At 38.0% G+C, this 27332-nt stretch overlaps 1 protein-coding gene across 2 annotated transcripts; it reads right to left on the bottom strand.

Moving 5' to 3' along the window:
* Positions 1-25426, bottom strand: CA3H2orf73 (chromosome A3 C2orf73 homolog). Of its 2 annotated transcripts, XM_015074695.3 has the most exons (5): positions 25193-25426; positions 20928-21141; positions 14273-14426; positions 1324-1439; positions 1-535 (listed from the first exon to the last, which is right to left on the bottom strand). In XM_015074695.3, exons 1-5 carry the CDS (start codon positions 25216-25218, stop codon positions 167-169), a joined length of 879 nt encoding a protein of 292 aa, XP_014930181.1. In that variant the 5' UTR covers positions 25219-25426; the 3' UTR covers positions 1-166. The 2 variants fall into 2 exon arrangements, with proteins under 2 accessions (XP_014930181.1, XP_053056575.1); XM_053200600.1 differs by lacking the exon at positions 20928-21141 and having other exon boundaries at positions 25193-25342.
* Between the last annotated feature and the right edge of the window lie 1906 nt (positions 25427-27332).

Raw genomic sequence — 27332 nt, 5'->3', positions numbered from 1 at the left:
TTAAATTTCTGGTGTATTTTAATTGTCTTTTTTTTCATTTTCCCATTTATGTAAATTGAATTTCTTTAGTTTATTGATAACAGAAAAAGCAACTGTGAGGGCTTGTATGGTGATTCTGAAATTTGTCTACATTCCAAGGATTAGATTTTCATCTGAAGAAGGTAATTTATCCTGATTTATTCTGGCTTTTTATTTGTGGATTTAAAGGATCATGCCTGGGGAGAAGAGCATTTACTACAGTTATTTGGAAGGTGTCTGCAGCCTTCTCTCTTCTCTCAGGACTTCTGGGGCATGCCTTGGCTGCCCCTCTGACGTCTGTTTCTGATAAGTGAGTTTTAGTCTCTAACAGCTCTGGGGAATTTTGTCGGCAGAGACCTGGTGAGATCATTTTGCTTTCCGCTGAGTTTCCTTTCTCTGTTTTTTTGGACTGTTCTGATGAGCATGACCCCGCAGCGTTCCGTAATACCTCTGTTCCCGTAGGAACTATTGGCCTACTCCCTGGTTTTATCTCTGTCTGCACAAAAGCTCCATGTCGCTGGAAAGGAAAACAAAGTTGACATTAACCAGGGCACGCAAGTTGCTGGAAGATGCAGCTGGGAACTCAGTTCATGTGTTAGCTCAAGTCCTGGCAAGGCAGGTACTTCTTTCTCTGCCTCTTCATTGGCTGTCACTTGACTCCAAAACCCAAGACAGCGGCATAATCATTATTAGTGAAACTTTTAAATCACTTATAACATAGGGCATGCCAGAAAATAAACGAGAAAGGAAACGCAGAAAGTCAAAGAAGCAGAATCTCATTTCTCATTCTCAACAGTTCTATCAGTTGGATTGTTTAAGACTAATCATGTCAAATTCATTTCTTGCTCTATAGGGCAACTTGTGGTTCATAGACCTAAGGGTTTGTGACTGTATCCCAAATGCCTGTTAGTTTTCAACAAAAGACTTAAGGTGAAATATGAAAACAAACATTTGCAGTTGGAAAAAAATCCAGCAACTATTACATTGCTGTTTGGCTTTGTAAATCTTACATGCATTCCCCTGCCACACCCACATAAGCATATCCAAAAGCTTATCAAACTGCTTTGATATTACCTCAAGTGAATGATTACAATAATTTAAACCAAACTCCAAAGACTGTGATCCAAAATTCTGACATCATTCCTTAGTTTTAACCATGGCATGTTGTTGAGATCTTATCCTATCAGCCATGCTAGTTTGTTTAAATAGACTTTTAGAAAGATGGTTATGACTTGAGTAGGCTTAACGTTCTGCCATAAATCTGTCCCATCCTAAAATATTAAATAATTGATTCTGAATACTCACCTTTCCCGGGATGGGCTCATTGGGACTTTTCCTAGCATCGTATTGATGTAAATAAGAGATGTGTTCTATAAAATTCTTTTGAAGTTCTGCTGATGCTTCAGGAGAGGCAAGTGGAACTGAGCGAAAAAAAAGATTGTGTGAAGTCAGGACAAAAATTAGATTTGTATGTGGAAATATAATCAATATTCATAATCATGCTTTATCAACAATTGTAATAAAAGTAAATTCTTTTAGGTATGGATAAATATAATGGATGCATCATCCTTTCTCCATGAAAAGAACCAAATCAAAACAATCAACTTAGCCCCATATGTGAATTATTAAATTCTAAAACTAATATTAAATATTACTACTAAAATTCTAAAACTAATATTAATGCAATAATGGCTTTGAAAGTCTGTTAGAGGGGCCCTTGGGTGACTCAGTCAGTTAAGCATCTGACTTCAGCTCAGGTCATGATCTCATGGTTTGTGAGTTTAAGCCCCACATTTGGATCTGCGCTGAAGTGCAGAACCTGCCTGGAATTCTCTCTCTCCCTTGCTCTCTGACCCTCCCCCGCCAAAGTAAATAAATAAAACTTAAAAAAAAAAGTCTTTTAGATATGCTTCTTGCCCAGATACCAACCAAAATTTTAGGAAAAGTGTAAGTACAAATCATTTGTCAACTTATATTTTTACTACTGGAAAGGCTATGAGAAATTTATGCAGGAGTTGTTCCCAACTCAGCACTAACAGAATGAACTGGAAAACCCCAGGGCTGCTGTAGTGGTAGCTGAACACGTGATTCTTTTCATTTCCCATTGACAGACATTCTGAAAATTTGTAAGAGTGTTAAACCTTTTAAAAATCACTTTTAAATAATCTTTCTAGCTGGGTGAATGGTATATAGGGGGTTCATTATATTGGTCTCTCTCTATTTTACATTTTTAATAACTCTTAAAATTCATTTTATTTTTACTTTTAGCACACAAGGTTATAAAAGGGTCACAGCAACTCTCAGTTTAGTGAGGTAAAATTATGTCAAGGAAAAATTAAAAATTTCTCCCTTTTATAAAAAATTGATAAAAAAGAGTCTATGTACACCTACCATATCTCTGGAATAACATTCAAGAAACTGATAAAGTGATAGCTACAGGGGGAGGGAATTAGGTGACTCGGGGACAGATGGGGATTCACTTTCACTGTATATACTTTTGTGCTATTTGAATTTTGTATCATATGCATGTGTGTTAACTGTTAAAAAAATGAAATTTAATTTTTTAAAAATCTTGCCTTTAAAATTAGGGAGAATATATAAGAAGGAGAAATATGTTAGTAAATTCATACTTATTAAGCATTCATGAATTCAATTCAGAATTCAGACATTGATATAAACTAACTTTACTAGCAGGAATGAGGAGTCTTTAAGTATTTACATATTACATTGTACGAAATGGCAATCTTTCCTCATTACCAGGGAAAAACTGCTAACTGATAATATTTTCTTGATTTCTTTTTCTTTTTAAGTTTATTTTTGAGAGAGAGAGAGAGAGAGAGAGAGAGCAAGCATGAATGGGGAGGAGCAGAGAGTGAGGGAGAGAAAGAATCCCAAGCAGGCTCCCCACTGTCAGCATGGAGCCCAACGCAGGGCTTAATCCCATGAACCATGAAATCACATCTTGAGCTGAAATCAAAAGTCAGATGCTCTACCCACTGAGCCAGCCAGGTGCCCCAATTTTCTTGATTTTTAATTGAGGTAAGTTACTCAAAATGCATTTCTTCTTAATCATTACCTTTTTTTTTTTTTTAGGATTTGTTAGTGCACTAAGGAACAGCAGGTGCCAAAGAGTTATTAAAAATGTGTGGGCAACTATGACATTGAGAAAATTCTAACCATAACTTATACATATTTTTTTCTACCAGTTGGGAAAAGACTACCAGGTTTTGGGTGAATGCCATGGTCCAGCTCACAGAACATTAGTGTTTTTAGAAACATAGTTTGATAACTTCTTGAAAAAAATGAAACAGCTCTAAATTCAGTGATTCATCAGGTGGGGTTAATGGAGTGTCCAAAGCATGGGCTTTGGGATATGATAGACATGTTCTTAAATTCTAGCCCTACCACATTTCCTAGTGGTGTACAAATCACTTACCTTCACTGAAATTCAATTCCCTCCTCTCTAAAATGCAGATAATAATATGATTCCAGAACTGAAAGATGCTGGATCAAATTAGAGAGGGTCTTGTATCTTGATGAAGGAGGAAACCATGAAAGGGAGAAGAAGCAGGACTGATGAACTATCAACTCTGAGAAACCCAAAGGCTTTAGTGGACTGGTGTGAAGGGTTGGTGGCAGCTTGGGCTGGATGGTAGGAAGGTCAGGTTTGGGCAAGAGAGAATAAGTGGGGAAGAGGTCTCAAAACCTGCTCTTGACTTCCCCCCACATTGCCATGGGAAGATCATTGCTTGCCTCAGGGGCAAGAAACTGGTGGCAACTACCTAGCCATCTGTTGTCAACTTAGTAACATTTGAACAGGACAGAAATCCCTCCAGGTAAGGAGCTGACGAAAATGGGTGCATGCTGTCCTCTTAGGCATTTGTTCTGCTACCATTCCCCAGAAACCATCAGTACTGGTAGGGCTGAAAACATTAAGAGATTGTCTTTTCTTGTGATGCCTCTTTATAAGAGTTTAAAGTAAGGGGGGGGAGGTATGGTGTTCTGACTAGAGAACTGGCCTAGTACAGGGACAGCAAATGGAAATGGTCAAAATTGGTTTTATGGGGTCTGACACTCTCCAGCTTCACCCTCCTTTTCTTTCCTTTAAATTCACTGGGAGGCACACAAAGCCAGACCCTAGTCCTTAGACTTTCCCCCCACAGGGCTGTTGACCCCTTGAGGAACATGATCTAAGATAAACTAGACAGACACTATAAAGAAAGACAACAAAATTTAAAACATATTATGTGAGGCAGAGTAATTGGAACTAGTTCTCCAAGAATTTAAAATAAGCATAAAAAATATCCTCAAAGACACAGAAGGTATTATTAATATGAAGCAAGAAGAAGAGGTCAATAAAAAAAAAGAATCATGTAAATATCAGAAATCAAAGAAAATGTAATAACTAAATTAAAAAAGATGCGATCCATAAAGACTCATGAACTGGAAAGACAAACTCTCCCAAAGGTAGCAGCAAAGGATAAAGAAATTAAAATATAAAAGAATGGTTGGTAGAATTCAGGAGACCTAAGTAAAGAAACAGAGGGAAGGAAACGGTTAAAGAAATAATGATGATAGGGGTACCTGGATGGCTCAGTCGGTGTAGCATGTGACTCTTGATCACAGGTCATGAGTTCAAGCCCCACATTGGAGCCTATTTTTAAAAAATGATAAATATCCAAGAATTAAAGAAAGACCAAAGACCTCAGGTTGAAAGGGCTCACAAATTACCAAGCAGGGTGGCAGGTCCAGGAGTAAGTTGAGGCAAGTGAGACCCTTGGGATGTAAAATTGAAGGAGGCATTTGCATAGTCCTGGGACTGAGTCCCTCATCAAGTTTTGCTCCCTGGGTCTCTCATTTGCCTCACTCTCCTCCCAATTTGTAGGGTACATAAGGAAAAACTCACATCCAAGACCCTTTATAGAGAAATATAAGGTTATCTGGGGCAAAGAAAATTCTAAATGCTTTGAAAAAGAGAAGGTAGATTACTTACAAAGGAGGAAAAAGCAGATCTATATTAAAATTCACAGCAACAATCTTGGACACAGGATAATAATTAATATTTTTAAAATGTTAAAGGGAAAAGAATTTCAAGCCTAGAATGTTTATATCCAACCAACCAGTCATTCAACTGTGAAGCCAAAATAAAAAAATATTGGGAGGCAAGTAAGTCCTCAGACTATTTCCCCATAAAACAGATCAACCTCAAAAGATTCCAAGAGGAAGAACTCAAATAAGGATAGAAATAAATCAAGGAGAGTACATAAGATAGAAGAAAATAACAAAATTTTTTATTTCTTTAAAAAGACATGGACTAAATAACAAAAAAAAATAAGTATACCCATAACAACTCAGAACTAAAATTCTACTGTTTATTAACATATTAATGGAGATACTGGAGAATATTGTGTGTGTATATATATATATATATATATGAAAAAAGTAGTAAAATGATTGCAAAAGAAGAGTAAAAACTGTCATTATTTGTAGATAACATGATTACCTGAATAGATAAACCACTAGAATCAACAAAATATGAGAGTAAGAATATGGGAAGGTAAGCAGTTAAGTGTATAGAAATCAAAACCATAATCTACTAGATAAGAAAACAAAAAATATGTTCTCTGTGGGAACCAAAACTGAACAATATCAAGGTTTTAGAAACTAACAACTAACTTGCAAGACATCCACAGAGAAAAAAAATTTAACTCTCTTAAAGACATAAAAATAGAACTGAATAGGGGTGCCTGGGTGGCTCAGTTGGTTAAGTGTCCAACTTCGGCTCAGGTCATGATCTCACAGTTCGTGAGTTCGAGCCCTGCATGGGGCTTTGTGCTGACAGCTCAGAGCCTGGAGCCTGCTTTGGAGTCTGTGTCTCCCTCTCTTTCTGCTCCTCCCCTGCTTGTGCATCCTCTCTCTCTCTCTCAAAAATAAATAAACATTAAAAAAAATTTTTTTTAGAAAGTCTGAATAGACTTTCCCACTCTGTTAGATAGGATGAGATAGTAGGTTACTATAAAAGTGACCATTTTCCTAAATTACTCTATAATGTCAACGCAACCCAATCAAAATTCTACCTGGATAGTTTGAAGAATGTCATAAATTCCAAAGTTTAAATGGAAAAATAAAAGTCCATAAATAGAGAGGTCAATCTTGAAAAGGAAAAGCAAAGAATGGGTATTTTCCTGATCATATATTAAGACAAGCTAAAAATTCAAAAAATTAAAATACATTAGTACTGATCCAAGTCCTAAAAATTAACCAAAGGAACATAATGGAGAGCTCAGAGGCAGACCCATAAGAGAACTGTAACATACAAGTAAGGAAGTCCAAAGCAACAAGGAAAACATGGATTGCTTAGTAGATGGCATCCAGGATACTTCTCCATGGAGAAAAATGGAATATCTCCTCTATTTAACACTGCACATAAAGACAGACTCTAGGATTAAAGACATATTTATGGAAGGTAAAATTATAAAAGCAAGGAAGAAAATGTAGAATATTTTTGTGACTTAAAGATAGGAAAACTCTTCATAAATACCCAATGCACAATCCAGAGGTGAAAAGTTGATAAAACTTGATTACATCAAGGTTTAGGACTCCTGTTCAGTGAACAGCATGCCAGACAAAAATAATAAATAGTGGAAACATTTTTAACCCAAACACTGAAAGGTATAGGACATCAGTGGGAATGGCAGAATAAGAGCCTTTGAAAAGCTGCTCCTCCATAATAGCAATGAGAACTCTGACAAAAAGAATCAAAATAAACTTCTCAGAACTCTGGAAATTATGGGCATCTGTGTGGCTCAGTTGGTTAAGCTTCTGACTCTGGATTTCAGCTGAGGTCATGATCTCATGGTTCATGGGTTTGAGCCCCGCAACAGACTCTGCACTGACAGTGCAGAACCTGCTTGGGATTCAATCTCTCCACCCTTCCCCTGCATGCACTCTCTCTCTCTCAAAATAAATAAATAAACTTAAGATGAAAAAACTCTGGAAATTAACCAAAAGCTCACAACAACCCAAGGAGTATTTATTTAAGAAAAGTGACATTTTAACTTACCCAGTTTTCGTGCTTCTCTCCCCACCTCTACAGAACCCTTAAAAACAAAGAGCCTTGCAATGACAGCGAAACAATATTTAAAAATTAAAGGCTTAAGGAAAGAAATATTTTTCAGTTGTAATATTAAATCTGGGATATTAATTTAAATCATAAGTAACTATAAATAACTCTTTCTATATACAAAGTCCCCTTTTAAATATTAAAAATCTTATCCTGAAACATATTACTCTCAAAGGATTAACAATTGGATTTCCTGCAGATTTGATGTAACAATAGGATCCAGAAGACAATGGAATAATATCCTCCAAGTACAAAAGGTAAATAACCACAAACCCAAAATTGTATACCCAGCTCTACTTTCGCTCATTAGAGTGAGGGCAGTTTAAAGACATTTTCTGACAAAAGAAGAGTGAAGAGTTGGCTACTCCTATACTATCATGGGAAGAACAATTTAGGGATGTTGTGGTGGTCTGTTATATAGATAGCCGTAGTTTATTGGTCTCCCATTACTCATATCCTGGTACAGTCCCCTTCTTGTGGATGTGGGCTGGACTTGCGATTAGGTTTAATCAACAGGACGTGGCAAAAGTAACACTCTGCCAGTTCTAGGCATAAACCTTAAGAAAGCCTTTCAGCTTCTGTTTCTGCATTTTTGAAAACCTTGAGCTGCTATGTAAGAAGTTCAGCTACCCTACTGGAGAACCCACATGGAGAGACCACATGTAGAAAGAGAGGCCTGGTCATTCCAGCCTCCTAACTGAATCTAGTCCTTAGATGACCTGCCAACTTAATGCAGCCACAGCAGTGCCCACCACCAAGATGAGCCAAAGAATTGCCCAGCTGAGCCTAGCCCCAGATTACAGAATCATGAGTAAATAAAATGATGGTTGTCTGAGACACTAAATTTGGGGGTGACTTGTTATGCAATTAAGCAACAGAAATACTTCAGAAGGAAGTCAATTAAGTCAATTATAATGACTTATCTTTTAAGTAGTGATCTAGAACCTCTCAGAATCTCAAAAATAACAACTTAAAAAAAACACTTCTTTATGGGGACTAATAAATAAAGGGAGAGGAAAGGAATCTGAGCTATCAGAGAAATTCCTTACCCAGACATTATATCTATTAAACTTAGACATAACTACCATATGCATTTATGCATATATATGAGACTTTTAAACAAACCAACAATAGTAAAGAACATCTAAGTAGGAAAACATCAAAGAACATATTCAAATTCTTAGTGGTTATTCTACTTCAGAATTCAAATTGAACCCAAAGTAATTACTTAAAAGAAGCCTTGTTATATGAGGATTACGAAACATAAGGCAAAGTCCATGAAGAATGTTTGAAATCCCCTCTCTGTTTCTTGGAAACTTGATCTAATTAAAATAGAAAATTTCTAAACAAGGATACACAAAACAAGTTGGTGTCTAGCCATCTATATTTTATCAACAAAGCCAGGATTTATTCAAACACACAACTTAATCCTTGTATTGGTGGGAATGTAGCAGCTTTTACTTTGAGAAATCTTAACTTTTTGTGTCTGCTTAAAAAACATTCATCAGTAATATTTTTCTATCAGAAATTCCATTCTTCTAAATGATATTTATTTTGATCTTATATAAAAATATTATTAATGTAAAAAATAACACTATAGATGTTCAAAATACAGTGAAAAAAAACTTGAATATATCTATGGCAGGAAATCATTAAGCTACACCTTGGGACAAATAAAGCAACACAAAATAGATCCTACTTTAGAAAATTATTTTTAATAATAATCTGAATTTCAATTAAGAAAAACATTAAAATAGCAAACGGTTGATAAACAGCCAAAGTTTCATTTAAGTGTAAATGACTTCCTTCACGAATTATATCAGCCTTTCCAATTTATAAAGTTTTATTACAAAAAACCCAAAGTGAACACTTATTCTTACAGGGACTCAGATATGATGGAGCATAGCCATTTGTTGAAATGACCATGGATGGCGGCCAGGAAATTGTGTGGTAGTACAAGAATAAAGGGCACTTTCATTATCAGCACAAGATGACATTGCTGAAATGCCAAAGACCAAGTGTAATTAAGTGGGCTGATGGAACAGAATGACCAGGAGATGACTTTTAATTGGTATTATTCATGTTTACATACACATTTTCTATGTCTGTATGCATATATATATATACATATATATATGCATATATATACATGCATATATATACATATATATATGCAAATCTGGATTATACAAACTGGTATATATACACATTTTAAAATGCTAAACTAAAATATTTTCTTTTAAAAACCCTTTTCACTAGTACCCAAACACCATCTAAAATATGAATAAATTGCAGGCCTATATTATAGTGTGTATGTTAGTTTAAATTACAGTATGTCTTTAGTTTAATCTGTTGAATAGTATGTAATTATCATTAATCAATAAACATTTGTTGTGTCTGGGTATCGTACTATGATCTGGGAAACAGTAAAGAATTTGGCAATGAGAAATACCAATAAAAGAACTGAGAAACAGAAGAATGAGGAGTAGGAGGGGGGTGGTGAAGGGAGAGGGAGCGTGGGGAAAGGGAAAAGAGAGACTTCCATACCTGTTTTCAAAGCTAAATTCCAACTAAACACATAACTTAGTACAATGCAAAATTAATAATAGAAATGGCTTCCTTTGTTGTCTAGTATGTACCAACATAGCACATAGTACGTTGTGGTAGGCGCTTCACATATTTTTATTTCTCATAACAATCCTGCAAAGTAGGGATTATTATTCCCACTTCATGAACTGAGTAAATAAAATGATGAAATTTAAGTAATGAGTCTACAATTAAACCACTGTAAGTGCTAAATCAGTATTAAATTCTAAGAGAGTGAGTGTTGGGTGATGATAAAGTGACCATGATTTCCAGTTAAACATGGCAAATTCAAAATGTGCATTTCCCCCATTTCCTCTCCAAACACCAGTACAATGATAGTAGAGACATTTAAAGAGCTTCAATCCTTCGAAAAAAAGAGAACCAAAGAAGAACAAAGATCTTAACAAATTTGGAAGCCGGAAAGCAGATGGTTAAGTGGCAATTAACTTGAGTAGACCACAAAAAGCTGGAAACTAAGTGCTTACGGGGATGGGGCGGGGTCCCATTAAGGCTCAGAAAATGCAGGTATCAGATATCCCAAGGGCAGGGATCACGGCATGTGGTACAAGGTGAAGTTGCAAAGAGAGGTCTATCTGAGAAATTCCCAGATTTTTTGTTCCCCTGTCCAGGGAGAGATTTGGAAGATTCCACTCTGGGAAAAGAGACTGGCTTGGCAGAACAGAACCGCAGGTACTGACGTTGGGGGCATCTCTCATGAAATGGCTGGGCCTTGCCTGGTCGTTCTAGAACAAAGCCTAGCTCTCTGGTGACATCTTCTACCATGTCCCATACTGAACCAGAGTAGAAGCAACCACTCCTTATGAGAAAGAACTGGACTTGACTGGTTACTTAACCAAAAAAGTTAAAACAAAGACTCCTAGAAAATTATAAATACCAAACTTAGATACTAGTTATTCTCACCAGTTCATTCACCACATTTTTGTTGGAATGCCAATGCATTTCCTTGGCAGAAGTATCCATTGACTGGAATTGAACTTTGTGTTTCTGTCACAAACCACATCGCTAATATATCCTTTCTAGTTTGTTTCTTTAAAACAGATTGGAAAGTTAAAGACACATTTGAAATGAAATGTGTACAGAATCCTTTAAGATTTTAAAAAATTCACTCCAGCTCCTCTTATTTATAGTGATTTTGTCTACACCTAATTAGCACTTGCAAAAGTTAGTGACCTTTTGGCAAGCCTTTCCAAAGTATTCAACTTTGAGTGTTTTATAGAAAGTCTTCTAGTACTCAGATTTTGATTTATAAGAATATTAAATTATGGAAATACAATAACAAGTACACAGGCATAAATTGGTTTAGAAACAACCATGACTTTTAGAGAACATTTTCTGCCTCCTTGGCCTGAGTTACATGCCCCTTCTCAAAATCCCCCATCATGATGTCATGAGCAATAGGAGACAGACTGATTCCATAGATTAGACTGGCAGGTAGGCCATGGTGAGGAATTTGAAATTGATTCTACAAACCATGAGAAGTAACTGGAGGATCTAAGGGAGGAAAGTGATATCATGAGTGTTTTTAAAAGATCCTTCTAACAATGGTGTGGAAAACATTTTGGAGGAGAAAGAGAGGAAGCGGGGAAACAGAAGCTGTACGACATTGGTAAGAAGATTTGGAGTATATTTTGGAGATAGAGGTGTCAAGATTTGCTGATGGATTGGATAGAGAGAGTAGAGAGTTTGGGGATGACTCCTAGGTTATCAAAACTTGAGGGGGAATAGAAGTGGCATTTATTGAAAAGATAGGTTTGAAGGGAGAAAATGAACGATTCTATTCTAGCCATTGTAAGTTTGAAAGGAGATGAGCTATCCAAGAAAGGATGTTAGGTGGGTGGCTAGATAGGAGTTCAAAGTTCAGCAGAAAGGCCAGAGCTAGAGAGAGAAATTTGTTCTAGTTCTTTTGACTTCAACCTTAAACTTCTGTTCCTTGATTCACCCGTTTAGGATAGTATCTTGAATACTCATGTTAAATAAGATATTAGCATCTTTCTCTTATACTTCCCATCTTCTATCAACTGGATATGTGCTTTTCTTGGTAAGGCTAATAACACAATTCTGTTCTATAACCACATTTAGTATTTCCATATTCTGTCTATATGATGCTAAAAGCTGAAAACTATGAAATAGTGTTTATGATATAATTATGTGAATTTTGTTCACTTAAGGGCCAAATATTGAACTAGGACTACATTTCTTTCTCAGTGCGTTCAATACCTGGTGCCACTTGAAAAAGAATGGTTGTAGTATCGGTGTGAAATAAATCCTCTTTCCTAAGGAAAAAAATCTTTTCCCCTGAAAACTTAGAAGACCTAAATTCTGTTGTGCTTTTGCATCAGTGCTGCTTAATTCCATACTTATTTCTTAGATGGTGACTTATTTTTCTTTCTCTTTATGGGAACTGATAGAATCTTCTTTTTATAGTTGTTGCTTTTCAATTTCATAACGGTGTATAGTTTGTATCTTTTTCCTCTTGATACTTGGAAGCACTCTCTAGACTCTTCCAATGCTTCTCTTTTATATGGGGAAATTTTCCTAGTCTAGAGGCTGTGTAGAATACTGGTAGAATACAGAATTATAGGTAGATTGAGTTCAAATAGCAGTTATTTGCTATGTAACCTTCGACAAGTTATCTAAACCCTGTGCTTGCTTTCTTCTCTGAAAATTGAGAGTATTAATAATATTACCATACTAATATATTCCAGAGGGCTGGTATGAGAATTGAATGAGGAAACATTTAGAAAATTCCATAAAGTGCCTGGCAAATAGGATGTGCTCAATGAATGTTATGTGTTGATAATTATCTCCACTTTCATTTTTTATTCTTTGCTTTTCTGGAGCTCCAGAAAAGTTGGACCTCCCAGACTGATACTCCATTTTACTTTTATTCTCTCATATTTTTCTTATTTTGTTGTTGTTGCTGTTGTTGTTTTATGCTCTGTGATAATTCCTTGACTTTACCCTGTAAACATTAAAAGAATAATTTTGCATAATTGTACTTTGGCTGTCCATTCTTAAACTAAGACTAGGATAGGAGATCAACTTGAATTACAAAAAAAATAACTGGTGTGGTAGTTGACATCTGGCTTAGACATTGGGCTCAACTAGTCTTAATGTTGGCATAGAGTAGAGTGTTCACGACTGGAGTGGTTATTTAAAAGACAGACTTTTGGGGTTCCTGGGTGGCTGAGTTGATTAAGTATCCAACTTAGGCTCAGGTCATGATTTCACAGTTTGTGGATTTGAGCCCCGCGTCAGGCTCTGTGCAGATAGCACAGAGCCTTGGAGCCTGCTTCGGATTCTGTGTCTCCCTCTCTCTCTGCTCCTCTCACACTCATGCTCTGTCTCTTCTCAAAAATAAATAAAAACATTTAAGTTTTTAAAAAATAAATAAATAAAAGATAGACTTTTAAGTAACCCTTGGACTGTCCCCTTCCCCCTTCATTCTTGCCTTCTGCTATGCCTGTTGACTGAGCCTACAGCTACTTTGGGGTTTTGTCACGCAGATTGGCTCTTTGCTGCATTTCCCTGTATATTTTCTAAGCTATTGCTTCTTTGCTCTCTTTAATCTATCAGCAAGTTTTCATTCCTTCCCACACCACAGAAAGTTCTTCTTTCCATTCTCTTCATCTTTATGGGTTGATTGCTTTCTTGTCATTGAATAGACTCTTGGGAGGTGGGAGATTTAGATTTTTGTGTTCAGTCTGCCATCTTGAATCACAAGTGAAAACTTCATTACCTTTCTAAAGGACAGACGATGTTACAGGTTATCTAACAGTTCTCTCCATTAACTACCACCCTTGAGGTGGCAATCATGCTGAATATGACTATTTTCCAATATCCTGACCTTCAGTCTACCTGCCCTTTGTATCTTAACTACACTGGCCAGATCACAGAGGCTAAAATAGGCCTGTTGACTACTAAAAGTAATCCTTTGTTGTCTACTGTCATGTTCAGAAAATTATTTGAAGTTTAGCTTATGAACTCTTATATTGTTTTGACTTGGTCTTGCATTTCTTTAACATTTACTAAATCTACTTCAGCAGTAGAGATGACTAAGACATATGGTAGGAAACAGATACCACTTGACTAAATGTGAAAGATTTAGGTTATTATTATGATACTGTCAGGTAAATAACTTTTATATCTGACAATGTTTTAGTGGTCCATGTTAATAGTGTTTCCTACAATGTGCGGTGGGATACTAGTCCTGTGAAATAATCTCTTGGAAAAAGAGTGACGTGGTCAGTAAGTGGGGAAAACATAGCATTCTTTATTCTTTTTCTTGGAATGAATGCATTATGCTTATGCTTACAATAAGAGTTTTAAGAGTCCTGTGGTTTAAAAAGATCTGTTCAACTTTATAAATTTAGTTTTTGCCTCCACAGCAGTCATCTCTACACGTGTTGGGTTTTTCTTTCATTTAGTTTTGTTCAGGAGGTGCCAGTACATGTAATGCATTTTAATTTGAGAGCGGAATAACCTCAGAGAGTGGGAAAGAGGTTTTATCATAGCTAACCTTACCTATTCCACAAGAAGGCTTTTGCAACTTGCTGTGTTTGACTGGCAAAACCAATGGACATGTTGGTTTTTGAAAGTCACTCCTCTGAGTGCTCTTAGTGTCATAAGGTGGTTGGAAGGGGTGTTCCATTCCTTTACTGTGCGACCACCAGTCACCCTTTAAGGGAAAAAAATTGGAAACACAAAATTGGATACTGTAGAACATTTTCATGTGCTGCTTGATATCTGTGAATATTTAGTAATTCAATCCAATAAGCTTTTGGATATTCTAGTACGAAATGGAATTCTGAAATCTAGGAATAAGTATATTTTTTCAAGGACTTAAATTTTTAAATGGTACTTAAAAGTGAATTATCACGTATTTTTAGCTAAAATATAGCTGCTAAATTCTTAAGGTACTTTCTATCAACAGATGGAGTGGTAAAAATCAACCAAGTAGTTATACTTCTATATGTTGTACTACCATTTTATTATATATATGTATATACATGTGTATATATGATTTAATCTAAAAATTATGTTCTATACTTTTCATTATGAAAGTACAAATAATGTATTATCATCTAAGATGGTGGTTTTCATAGTTTTTAGTCTGTGATCAACACCATGAAATATACCTCATATCATATAAGAGCACACAATGCATACACATACATAAAACTAAGTTTTACAAGACAACACTTATTCTTACTATATGCTTGACTGTTTCTCTATTTTATCGTTTATCTCTTCTATTTCATTTCACAATGCTAGTTGCAACCCACATTGATTTATAGTTCACTAATGCCTCAGTTTGAAAAAAACTTTGTTCAAAGGAAAAATACCTCCAATGTTACTGAATTTTTGATGGTAAAACCTGCCTTAGGTACCCAGGAAAGGGAGAATTGATCGATTCTCCGTTAGTACATATTACAATCTGATCTCTTAGAAGTTGTGAAAACAGTGAGGGGAACCATTACTCCACTTAATGCTAACTAAATATGTATTTTTTAAATCTAGTTGATCAGTTAGACCCAAGACAACCTTGAGAGAAAACAACTGTGACAACCAGGAGTTCTTGGATATTATTAGACAACGAAAGTAACTTTGGGTATAATCAGACACCTACCTTGGGCTTTGAGGAAAGAGATCAGGCTTTTAAAAAATCAACCATGATGTTATAGTCAGAAGCTTTAAAAATATGATTCAAGGGGGATGAATATGAGATTCAAATAAGTAAAATTCTGACAGTGCAATTGAAGCTACATTGATATAAAAAGTAAGAGGCATTTGAAAACATCTATCTGGCTCCATAGGGAGTAAGCTCCCAGCTTAGTTTCTAAAAAGACAGGCATGTGTAAAAGAGGTACACAGTATCAAATTTTAAAAAATAATAATTTCATGGAGTCAACTTGTCAGGAGATTGTCAAGAAGCTTAGATAGAAGAAATTCATGAAATATGCCAAAGGCAGCAAAAAATAGGGTTTTCTGTGAGAAAAAAAATCTGTTACATCAAAAAAATCACAGAAGGACTAAGAATTTGGAGAAGAGTACACAGTTCAGAGCTGAAAGTCAGAGCTACTCAACTTTAGGTTCTTCGTTAAGTGAATTATCCTCAAACTGAAAAAGACAGGATGAACGGGGACCTAAGAGGGAACTGAGCCCTGACTAATTAAAGAGAGAGCTAGACCTCCCTTGGCAACTTTAAATGAGTGCCGGTTTTTAGGCCAATAACAAATTGTAACCAGGGGTAATGAATAAGATTGCAGAGATCAAAGAAATTTAGGAAGTAGGGAATTTTGGAGACTAGGAGAGATGGGCTAATACCTCATTTTTCAGAAAGAGCTGAAAGGTGAATTATCAAAATTAAGACTACTTGATGTCGATCCTGGGAATTCTAGAACAGATTACTAAACAGATGGTGTCTTCTCACTATCTGGCTGAAAATAGTCACATCTAACTGTTGTCAGAATGCCTGCTTCTTGCAGCCCTCCTCCACTGCACAATTATCATAGTGCTTATTATGCCCCGAGGTCTAAAATTTATAGGCCTTCTCTCCCTTAGCCTTGTCACGATTCTGCAAGTAGATATACCCACTTTACAGATGAGAAAACTTTTGGGAGATTAACTTCCCCAAAGTGTATCCCTAGCAGGCAGCACAGCTGTCCAAGTCAGACCCCTGCCCCCATCTCTGCATGCCTCTAACTTCTGTGCTACACTGCTTTATCAAGTCTTCTGTAGAGGGGTGCCTGGGTGGCTCAGTCAGTAGAGCGTGCAACTCTTGATTTTGGCACGGGTCATGATCCGAGGGTCGTGGGATCAAGCCCTCCTGCATAGGGCTCTGTGCTGAGAATGGAACCTGCTTAAGATTCTCCCTCTGCCCCTCCATTGCACGTGCACTCTAATGTGCTCCCTCTCTCTCGCTCTAAAAAAAAAAAAAAAAAAAAAAAAAAAAAAAAAAAGCTGTAGCATGCAAAGCCAGATAAGCACACACCTACCTGACTTATTTGAGAAGTGACAATGTAACAATAAAGAGATTTTAAGTAAGTATCTTGAGAAAGATCTTCTGTAAAATCTGTGTATTATCTTCTTTTGTTGATCAGAAATTTACTTTACTAACACCCAGGTTACTGGATAACTGACTCTGGGAAAAACAAACTGCTAGGACATGCCTGGAAGCATTCAATCATTTCTTGAACAAGAGTATAATGCAAAAGTTCTCCTTAAAGCATGAACTTTAGAACTTTGCCAAAATGGTCTCTTTAGTTTCACAAAATATAAAGCAAAGAATGAACAATGGCTCCTAAAGTGTGACTGATGATTTGAAGACCTCAGAGTTGGTGGAGGTATTCTGATTAATGTCATAAATTGGATGAATCTTCACTTCAGCAGAAGGAAATCCTACAGTTCAAAAAAATGCTGTTTTTCTCTTTTCTATTTCTGGAGAGCCTGCCCTTTGCCTGAAAAGTCTGGTTTGTTCCTGGAAGAGAGAGAGTATGGGCCCATGCACATGTGCATACCATTTTGGTCCAACATTTGCTCATAAGAGATTATAAGATTAAAGGGATAGGTGGAAGCTTGTTTTTTTCCCCCCCTTTGCCTCACGCTGAAGTAAAAGACTAATAAAAATTTACTGCTCTGTGGACCATCACTTGAAATGGATGGTGAGGGGTTGACATGAGTTATTTATGATGAAACAAGGCAAACCAGGAAAATCCTCTACTGTGATTGCTTTGTCTGAACTTCAGGGGTCAGTCCATCTTTTGTGGATTGCGGAAGGGGTTTTGCCTAACAGGATAGCTGCTGTCAGTTCAAAACTTTGAATACAGAGAAAGGAGGATGTCTTCCCTTCTAGCCCAAGGCCTGCCTCCTTTGCCGCCCCAGGATCACAGTCATTGGAGCTCCACGGTAAGGAGACATCTGGAGATTCCTCAGGAGAGGGCTCCCATTAATCCCTACCCCTGGAAGGCCTGTTGGCCATTACAGTGTGAGCTCCTTAGCCACATTGGAAACCAATGTGGGACAATCTTTGTTATATGACTGCTATCCCTAAGCCTTCAGAAGTGCATTAGGAGACACTAATTACTTTTCATTCTTTGGGAAATTAAGGGAGAATCTTTGGGAAAGAAGTAGTAAAAGCAATGGGGGCACCCTGGAGAAGCCGGTTAAGAGAATGCAAGGGGTGGGGAGCAGACCTCCATGGCAGCAGTGTGGCAAAGATGGCTGCTCATAAGAGATCACAAAATCGTGCTTCATGGGTTCCTAGGGAAATGCAGACTTCTGACAACAGCTTTTAGAGAATCACACACTTTCTTAGTAGAGTTCAATGGCTTTAACAAAATGAAGTGCTACGGGAAACACTGGGAGTTACACCGTAGCTATGCTCTTCTCCATTTGCTGTGGAGACCAGGAGTGCTGACAATACCTTTTTAAGCAGGTCATGTCACCGATAAAAGCTATTCCTGAATTGTGTTTTTGGAATACCAGTTCTGTTAGCGTATTAATAGGTGTTATATACAAGATTCCAAAGTTAGATAAATTTGGGAAATATTGGGAGAAGTAAAGTTAAATAAGTTTATCACAGGATTTCTTAGAGCCTTTATGTACAAATGTGATTTGTAAAGTTTTAAGATCTAAAAATTCAGCTTTTTCCAAAATGTATTTGACTTTGGAATTTTATTTTGTTGAGTACATAGGCAGGGCTAATGCTCTTAAACATACACTTTGAAAATAATAACTAGCATAATCTCTTAAAATACCAATACATATATTTTTAATGTTTATCTTTTGAGAGACAGAGACAGAGCATGAGCAGGGGGAAGGGAAAGACAGAGAGGGAGACACAGAATCTGAAGCAGGCTCCAGGCTGTTAGCTGTCAGCACAGAGCCCGACGTGGGGCTCGAACTCGAAAACTGTGAGATCATGACCTGAGCCGAAGTCGGACGCTTAACTGACTGAGCTACCAAGGGCCACTAAAATACCAATATTTAAAAACACAAGACCACCAAACTGTTTTCTTTGAAAGTGATTGAGCCACAGCTCCTTTTTACTTTTTCTGGAAGCTCCAATTTTATGTCCCTAGGTTGAACTGTGTGATTGTTTCATTTAAATATCTTGTAAATAAGTAAAATCAACCAACCTGGTGTTAGGTTCGTAAGATATTAGCAAAATACATAAGACAGCAGTCCATTTAAACATTAGGCAACTTTATTTTCTTCATCTTTGTTTTAAAGCCAGTACTACTACGAACCAGTTAATTAAAAACAAACAAAAAACAACTAACCTTTAAGAAGAAACTTGTCATCTTAAATAAAGGAACAAAGTGTACAGATCTGTGAAACGAGCATTACTCAAGTATGTGGAATTGAGTACACTTAAGGTTCTTGTTCTGTTTTTTAAATAGGACCATTGCCTTCACTCCATGCCCAAATCACATTCACTCTTAATTCTGGCATGCACCTTCATTCTTCCTTTGTACCTCCTCACTCATACCCAGGAGCAGTCTTTCCTACGAATCCTCTTCCTTCCTTTAACGCTACCTCTACCCTCTCTTACAGGCCTCTGACTCATGTAGCCCTTTAGCACCAAATAACAAGAATCCTACTACTCTGCTACTCTGTTGCCCAATCTTGACAGCAGCTTCCAAGACACCTACAAACTAGGAGTAAGAGAAAAGTAGTTGGATTAATTTTTGAGATTTTTACATTTTATATCTCTCTTCTCAAACCGACTTCTTTTCTTAGTACCTCCAAGGTAAGGATGGGTTCAGTTAACAGCTGGGTTTTAATTCAGCCCTGAATAAAAAAGCTCAGGAGAGTCTTTCATTAACTTTGTAAGAAACATGGGAACTTCACTAACCTGGATTTATGCACTAGACTTATTTCCCCAGTGTAGGCCTGGACTATCAATATCTTCAAATCCCAAATTGCTTGTTTATAAAACAAAATAGCCTTAAAACTGCCCATGTAAAGATTTACTACATGACATTAAAGCATATTTGACTACAGGAATTCCTGCCCCAAGAAGATCTCCCATTCACATACAGTGTCCTGGCATGCCATGTATTTTATGACAAGAATATTTGATGTTACAGAGGTGAAGACAGGTCATTAAAAGAAATCTCCATTTAAGTTGTAAGTTAAATCACAACTGCATATAAACTTAAATGACAAAAGGAACTTTGCAGCTATGATGTTTAGCTTTCCCAAATTAAACATTTTGGGAAGAGGACATTACCAGGATTATCTAGGTGGGCCCTATGTAATCACAAGGATCTTTGGAAGAAGGAGGCAGGAGAATCAGATTTGAAGATGCCATGCTACTGGCTTTGAAGAGGAAGGGGCCACAAGCCAAGGAATGCAGGCAGCTTCTAGAAGCTGGAAAAGGCAAGGAACTGGATTTTCCCTTAGGTCTTCCAGAAGGAACCAGCCCTGCTTATAGCCAATGAGACTAAATTTGGACTTCTGAGCTCAAGAAATGTTGAGAATAAACTGGTGTTGCTTTAAACTAGTGTTTAAATTTGTGGTAATCTGTAACATCAGTAACAGAAATACAATAAATTATACCTCAACAAGCCTAACTTTAAAGAAAAAAGATAATGGAATATATTTAGTATAACAGTGAATAAAAGTGTGGTTTGACTAAACCAACAGTCCAGGGTCAGAAACACAACTGTAACATTGTAATGTATCTCAGATATCTTCATTTACTTCTTTGTGGTATGTTATCCAATAGTACCTCTTAGAAACTATCACACAGACTAAAGTATATAACTTATATAACTTATATAAACACTTAGCTCATCCCTAGCACTTCATACACTTTAAATAAATGGTAGCTATTATTTTATACAGAGTATCATGGGAAATTTTTATCTTAGAATATGTGACACAAATACAATATTATCGATTTTTTCAGTATCTGCCAAGCACTACTAAGTAGCTATAATCTGACCCAATCTAGAAAAACAATTATTTGGATTCCTTCCTTATTTGTATATTGTTTGTATGTGACAGTTATCTGTAAGAATAGTCCCAGGTTACTGCTTTTAACTACTGGATTATAAGAAGTATTAGTCTGAGCTATGTCACATCCTTTACGTAGTCTGTGACTAAATTATCCTGCAAAACAGCTTCTGAATCTAAATCTGTATTTGTATATAAGGAACATCCATCCAACCTGTTTTTCTGGCCCTTTTTGGGGATCTATGTAAGGAACTGGTTCATTCAATGTTCTTGCATTTGTATGAATGAATTTTGCATAATATACACGTCCTCTCCCGACACATGGTTTTGAACGTTGTACACTTTTCCCGGGTTTTTCATCATATTTGATTTCTTCTTTTTTTTCAGTTACATACTCTATACCAGCATCTTCTATTTTTTTATGCTGTCTGAAAAAACAGAATTAAAGAGTAAATAATTTACCCCAGTGAGCATTTCCATACTGTGTCGTAACTGTATAAAATAAAATTTAAATATATTTCGAGTATCAGTCAAGACAATTTAGGTTTTATTAATAGTTATAAGGGAGTATTAAAATATGGACGGGTATCTTTTCATTTCAGTTCATGTAAGAGATAAAGGGATTTGTGTTATTAATGATTATGCATAACAATATACCAGTGCAGGATACAGACATGGATTTGCTTGGAGTAAAGAATGAATAGTGATTTGATAACGTTACAGATCATGTTTGCAGTTTCATTCATGTAGCTAAGTTACATGCTAATCTTAATTCATCTTCTTTAAAAGTTACTTAGTAAAAATCAGTTACCCAGACAAGGACAGCTATTTAACTTTAAAAGTTCACTTGGCAAACCTATAAAAGCTACAAATGACCACTATAATTTATCTTTTCAGGAAAAGAGCACTGTATAGAGATCAGATCAGTTAATTCAATCTCATCACTTTTTGCTTTTAATAACTACACTGGTACCAAAAAAATGAACGTTATTGAATTTTTAAATGTTAAAAAATGTTTAGAAAGAATTTATAGAATTTTTCTCCTTTGAAATAAAGAGTGATAGACATTATAAAAGGCAGTAATTTAAAATCTCACATACTGGGAAAATAAATGGTAAGGATGAAATAGATGAATGTGAATACTTTTTTACATAAAAGCATTTAAAATCAAAGCCCTGACCCATGGAAGATGAATAAATAGGATTCCAAACTTATAGAGAAAGTCAGTAATTCTGCTTAGTCTTGGCCCTTAAAATATAACCTCTACCTTAACTTCAAACCAAGGCTGGGTCCATCTTTTCAATTAAAATCCCCAGATGAAGAGGCATTTGGGTGGCTCAGTTGGTTGAACCTCGGACTCTTGATTTCAGCTCAGGTTATGACCTCCCAGTTGGTGGGACTGAGCCCTGTGTGGGGCTGCATGCTGACAGTGCAGAGCCTGCTTGGGATTCTCTCTCTCTCTGTCTCTCTCTCTCTCAAAAATAAATAAACTAAAAAACAACAACAAAAACAAAACACCAAATAGCTTTGCATTGCATTTACAGTGAATATTACTTCCTTATCATAGCTCTGAGGCCATGTGACCCAGCTCCAACTAATTTCTTCAAAGGCACTCAGACCTCTCTCCCCTCCCTTCTCCAGACAGCCCGCCTACTTTCAGTTCTTGGAAGCACAAGATTTCCCCCCTCAGGGCATTTGCACACACTCTCCCCTCTGCCTGGGCAGCTCTTTCCCAGCTCCCTGCAGGACTGGTCCATTATCAATCAGGTCTCAGCTTATGAGCCATCTCCTCAGAAGATTTTCCTAGATTTCCTGCTTCCTGCCCTATGTAGTCTCTATTTTAGTACTTTCTTTCATAACACAATTTATAATTTATGTACCTAGATTTTTGTTTGTGGTAAGCACTATAAATATCCTTTACTAGTCAATAAGCTCCATGAAGGTGAAAAGACTGTTTCATTCATCATTACATAGCCACCTGGGGAAGCATCCTGTTCATCACAGGTAAATGGACTGCCATGATAATATTTGCATATTTTTGGTGCATCTGTATTTTATTTTTTATGTTTATTTATTTATTTATTTTGAAGAGAAAGAAGGAGATAGAATTCCAAGCGGGCTCAGAGCCTGACTCGGCTTGATTCTAGGAACCAAGTGATCATGACCTGAGCCAAAACTAAGAATCCGATGCTTAACCGAATGAGCCACCCAGGCACCCCAACTGGAATTGTTTTTCAGTCTGGCTGAGTGTAGCTGTATACTCCCAACCCCCACTCCAATACACATACAAACAATATTCAGCACCCTTGGATTCTAGTTCCCTGAATCCCAACAAAAATTGCCCTCTTTAAAAGGGTCTGGAAAAACTGATTACTGGTAAAGTGTAAATAATTTATAAGGCTTTTTCTATTACCTTTCCAGAGACAGAAGTATTTGTTTAAAGGTCATGGTTGATTTATTATAGACTTCTGATGTCAGTTTTTTCTATCTGCTTCTCATGGTTGAAACTCAGCAGTACACTTGTATTACCATCAGGTCCTTGAACAAGGACTGTAGCTACACGCTTACATATGTATGCATTCGTTCAATTAAAGTATTTGTGATGTGAGTAGCTATAGATTAACACATAAACATGAACTATATGATTTTGTAGTAATTTCTTACCAGAAGGAAACACAAAAACACTAATGGGCAGTGAAGAAAGTCAGACCTGGGTTGGAATCCCAACTCTGCCATTTACTATCTGAGCTTTGGTTTCCTCATTCGCATGGTAAGGGCAAGAATACCTATTATGAGAGATGTGACAATAACGTTGAGTAAGTCATTCTTTCAACAGGTATTTATTGACTTATGTGCTGTTCACAGCACTGAGGATAAAGGAATGACAAAACAAAACTTCCTGCCCTCACAGAGCTTACATTCTAGTGAGGGAAGGCAGATGAGAAAGCAAATAAGTAAAACATACAGTCTTTCAGATGGCATTAAGTGCTAAGGACACCAATAAAGCAGGGAAAAGGAGTGTATGTATGTGGGAGAGAGCTTGCATTTTTAGACAGGGTGGAGGCTGCATTATGAAGGTGGCAACTGAAAAAAGGAAAGAGGGGAACAAGCTAAGAGGATATTTGAGGAAGACCATTCTAGCAGAGTGAACTGTAATTGCCAAAACACTGCAGCAGAAGCACCTGTCCTTCTCGAAGGTGGTGCTTTTCGAAGTGTGGTCTCAGGAGTAGCTGCATTGACATAAATTGTTACCTTGTTAGAAGTACAAATTCACTGGCCCCATCCCAACCTGAGGCAGGTTTCCTGGGAAACTGTTTTAACCAGCTCTCCAGGAGATTCTTATATAGGTTAAAGTTTGGGAACCATTGTTTAGTGACGAACATAGAGCAAATACTCCTGGCTCCATGTCATATTAAGTGTAACACCTTGGTCAATAGTTTTCAGAATCTAGGGTACATCAGAATCACCTGGAGGTCTTGTTAAAACCCAGATTGTTGTGCTCAACCCCAAATTTCAGATTCAGTAAGTCTGTGGTGGGGAGCCTGCAAGGATATACTTTAAAAATTTTTTTGAAATGTTTTTATTTATTTTTGAGACAGAGAGAGCATGAGCAGGAGAGGGGCAGAGAGAGACGGAGACACAGAATCCGAAGCAGGCTCCAGGCTCTGAGCTGTCAGCCCACAGCCCAATGTGGGGCTCGAATTCCCGGATGGTTGAGATCATGACCTGAGCCCAAGTCAGACGCTTAACGACTGAGCCACCCAGGTGCCCCTAGGATATGCATTTCTAATCGCTTCTCAGTTGATGCTGATGTGGCTGGAGGACCACACGTGAGAATCACTGCAGATGATAGCATGGAGGCCTATGTGCTGGAGCAGACTGGAGTCAGAGGATAAGCAGCAGAGAAGTCCAAATAAAGGAAGAGGGGCAGTTGTGCAGGTCCCATAGGCTACAGCAGAGGCCTTAGCTTTCACTCTGCAATGGCCAATGGAGAAGAGTGATCTAACTTGCGTTGTAAAAAAGACCAGACTACTGTGTTGAGGACGCTGCAGAGGCAAGGAGAGCAGCAGAGACATTACAACATCCCGGTAAGAGATGCTAGCAGTAGTTGGGCCAGGGTGGGGATGATAGTGGAGGTGGTGGATTCTGGATATATCTTAAAGATAAAGCCTACAGGATTTGCTAATAATTTAGTTGTGGGGTATGAGAAGGAGTGGATGATTCGACAGGACTTGAAGAATTTTAGGCTAGGTAATGCATGTAAGGTGCCTGACACACAGTGGGTGCCCAGTAAACAGTGTGTTTTAAAAAGTATCACTGTCAGCGCTCAACTACTAGAAAGGAGAGGTAGGATGCAAGAGGAAAAGCTTTGATGGCCTGAGAACCACCCCCCACCCCCTTCGGGTCTCACTTCACCGTCCCCTAAGGAGGGAAATATTTTTTGTAAGGGGAAATAGAAAACCAAACCCCAGCACTTACTGCCGCTTATCCTCCTTTCCCTCCATGGGCTCCCACGGCCTGACACGAGGCAGCGAGGAGCCTCACGCGAAGATCAGGCACTAAGCCCTGCTAGGAAAGAGGTGCGTGGAGAGCCGCGACTGTGACTCCCGCGTTGCTAAGCGACGGCGGTCTCCAGGCTCTAGGCCTCCGAAAGCGGCGTGGGGGCGGAGCCGGAGCGCGCAGGCGCAGTAACCTGGCTCGGCTCCGCAAACTAGCGGGTGCGACTGCTTGGCGCGATGGGGGCTGCTGGCCGGATCTCTGGGCGGCCTTTCCGGACACGCCCCAGGCTGGACGTTTTGTATTTGAACTTGGTCTTTGCTATCGGGCCGAGCAGGGTATTTAGTAAGGCCCACCCTGTCCTTGGGGATCAGGAAGGGCGGTTCCCAGAGCCTCCCCGTGGCCCTTGGCTCTGGTGCCGGAGACTGCACCGCCTGCGTCCCCGCCGAGCCCCGCAGGAGGCCTCCCCGGCCTTGCCCACGTCTGCCGGAGCTGGCTCCAAAGGTGCACGCAGGCAGGGAAGAAACTTGTTTACGTGAACCGTTAAATACTGTGCAAGTCATGATTCGCTGTTGTGGGCTGACTAGTCTTTGCTTGAGAAAGCTTGGCTGTCGCTTTTCTCCGTGATTTCTGGCAAATCTTCCTTCGCCGACCCGGCAGCAAGCATTAAAATAGAGCAAGGGAACACTCATCTCCTGCAAATGAGGCTCCCCGCGGTGTGTGCATCTGCTCCAGCCTGAGTGGGGTTCAGAATCAGGCGGAGGGGGCTGTAGGCTATGGCAGCAGGTTGGATTAGGGATGAGTAGCACTTATCCAAAAAGAGCAAGTTCCTGGGAAGAGCAGTTGATGACTTGGGTCCACCTTCTGGCCCTGGATTTTCTTACCTCATTTCACCATTGCTTCCCAGTTTCCACTACCAGAGCCAAAAGTCTTTGGCATCAGTCATGGTAACTCTTGCATTTGCCTGGATAATGGGAAAAGAAGAAGCTTTATTCAGTTGAATTCGGCTGTATAACCAGGGTATGCATACGCGTATATTTTGTAACCCAGAGCCAGTATTCGTGAGTATGTATTTAGTTTACATTTACCTGGAGTAATGTAGAGAGAGCCGAGTTTGGTTCCTGGACTCATTTGTACATATGTGAGCTTAAGTCCTTCCTATGAGGAAGAATATATGAATAGAAGTTTGATAGCTAGTTATCTACCCACCTAAGATGGTAACAATAGTGAAGTGTGTAAATACGGGTATGTGTGTTTGGGAAGTAAGAACTGGTGGGTAAATAAATAGGAGAGTGGGTTGAAAACCCAAAAGTGGGATAGCTAACATTAACTGAGCTCCTGCTTGGGAGCCAGGCATTTGTTGGGCACTGTATTAAACACCACATACTTAATATGGTTTTATCCTAACCATCAAACTCTGGGAGCATAGGCCTTAGTTCAGTGTTTGAATCCTATTCCACCAGTTTGGTAGCTGTTTCAGTTGGGCAAATGACCTAATCTCTCTGAGCCTCAATTCTCTTGCCCACAAAATGAAAATATTCTTAAGGTTGTTCTGAGGTGTGGATGATTCAATACAGGCAGAGTACTGACAGGAGGACCAGGCTCCCAGTCAATCCTTGGTCATTATTAGCTAGGGTTTTGATTGAGCAATTTGATGTGAATATGCTACCACATGTCTTAAAAACTCAGTCAACTCTCTCATCATTCCCTCTAATTTTTATTCCTTTTCTTCAAGCTCCTAAAACCACCCACTTTTGAGTGAGTTGGACAATCCCAACTGCTTGCTGTGAAGAAATGAGGAATTTCTCAACTTGTCCCTTTCAAAACAACAAATTTACCTGCATCCATACAAGCTGACAGTTGTTGGGTTCTATTTGGAGTTGTGTAGTATGAGTCTAAAATCTAAATATATTTATGTCAATCTCTTTCCATTAAGCAGTTCATATATGTGTAGATTTATTGAGGGATATAAGAAGCATTTTTAAAAGATAATTGTGCTTACCACAGAGAAGTCACAATCTAGTTAGGAACACAAGACATACATACTGAAAACTGTGAACAGCAATGATACATGATAGTATGGAACTGGTAGTCACAAGTCTCAAATTTCAGTACTGAGGAT

This window comes from Acinonyx jubatus, chromosome A3 (genome assembly GCF_027475565.1).
Source record: "Acinonyx jubatus isolate Ajub_Pintada_27869175 chromosome A3, VMU_Ajub_asm_v1.0, whole genome shotgun sequence".
Lineage (NCBI taxonomy): Eukaryota > Metazoa > Chordata > Mammalia > Carnivora > Felidae > Acinonyx > Acinonyx jubatus.
Note: the sequence above shows the minus strand (reverse complement) of the source record. Positions and strands in the feature narration are given on the sequence as shown.

Excerpts from the sequence above, each read along its gene's own strand:
- CA3H2orf73 (XM_015074695.3), bottom strand. The coding sequence starts at position 25,218 with ATGGAGGGAAAGGAGGATAAGCGGCA. Across the intron at positions 21,142-25,192 it reads GGAAAGGAGGATAAGCGGCA|ACAGCATAAAAAAATAGAAG; the intron begins GTAAGTGCTGGG and ends CTGTTTTTTCAG. Across the intron at positions 1,440-14,272 it reads AAAGCCTTCTTGTGGAATAG|TTCCACTTGCCTCTCCTGAA; the intron begins GTAAGGTTAGCT and ends TTTTTCGCTCAG.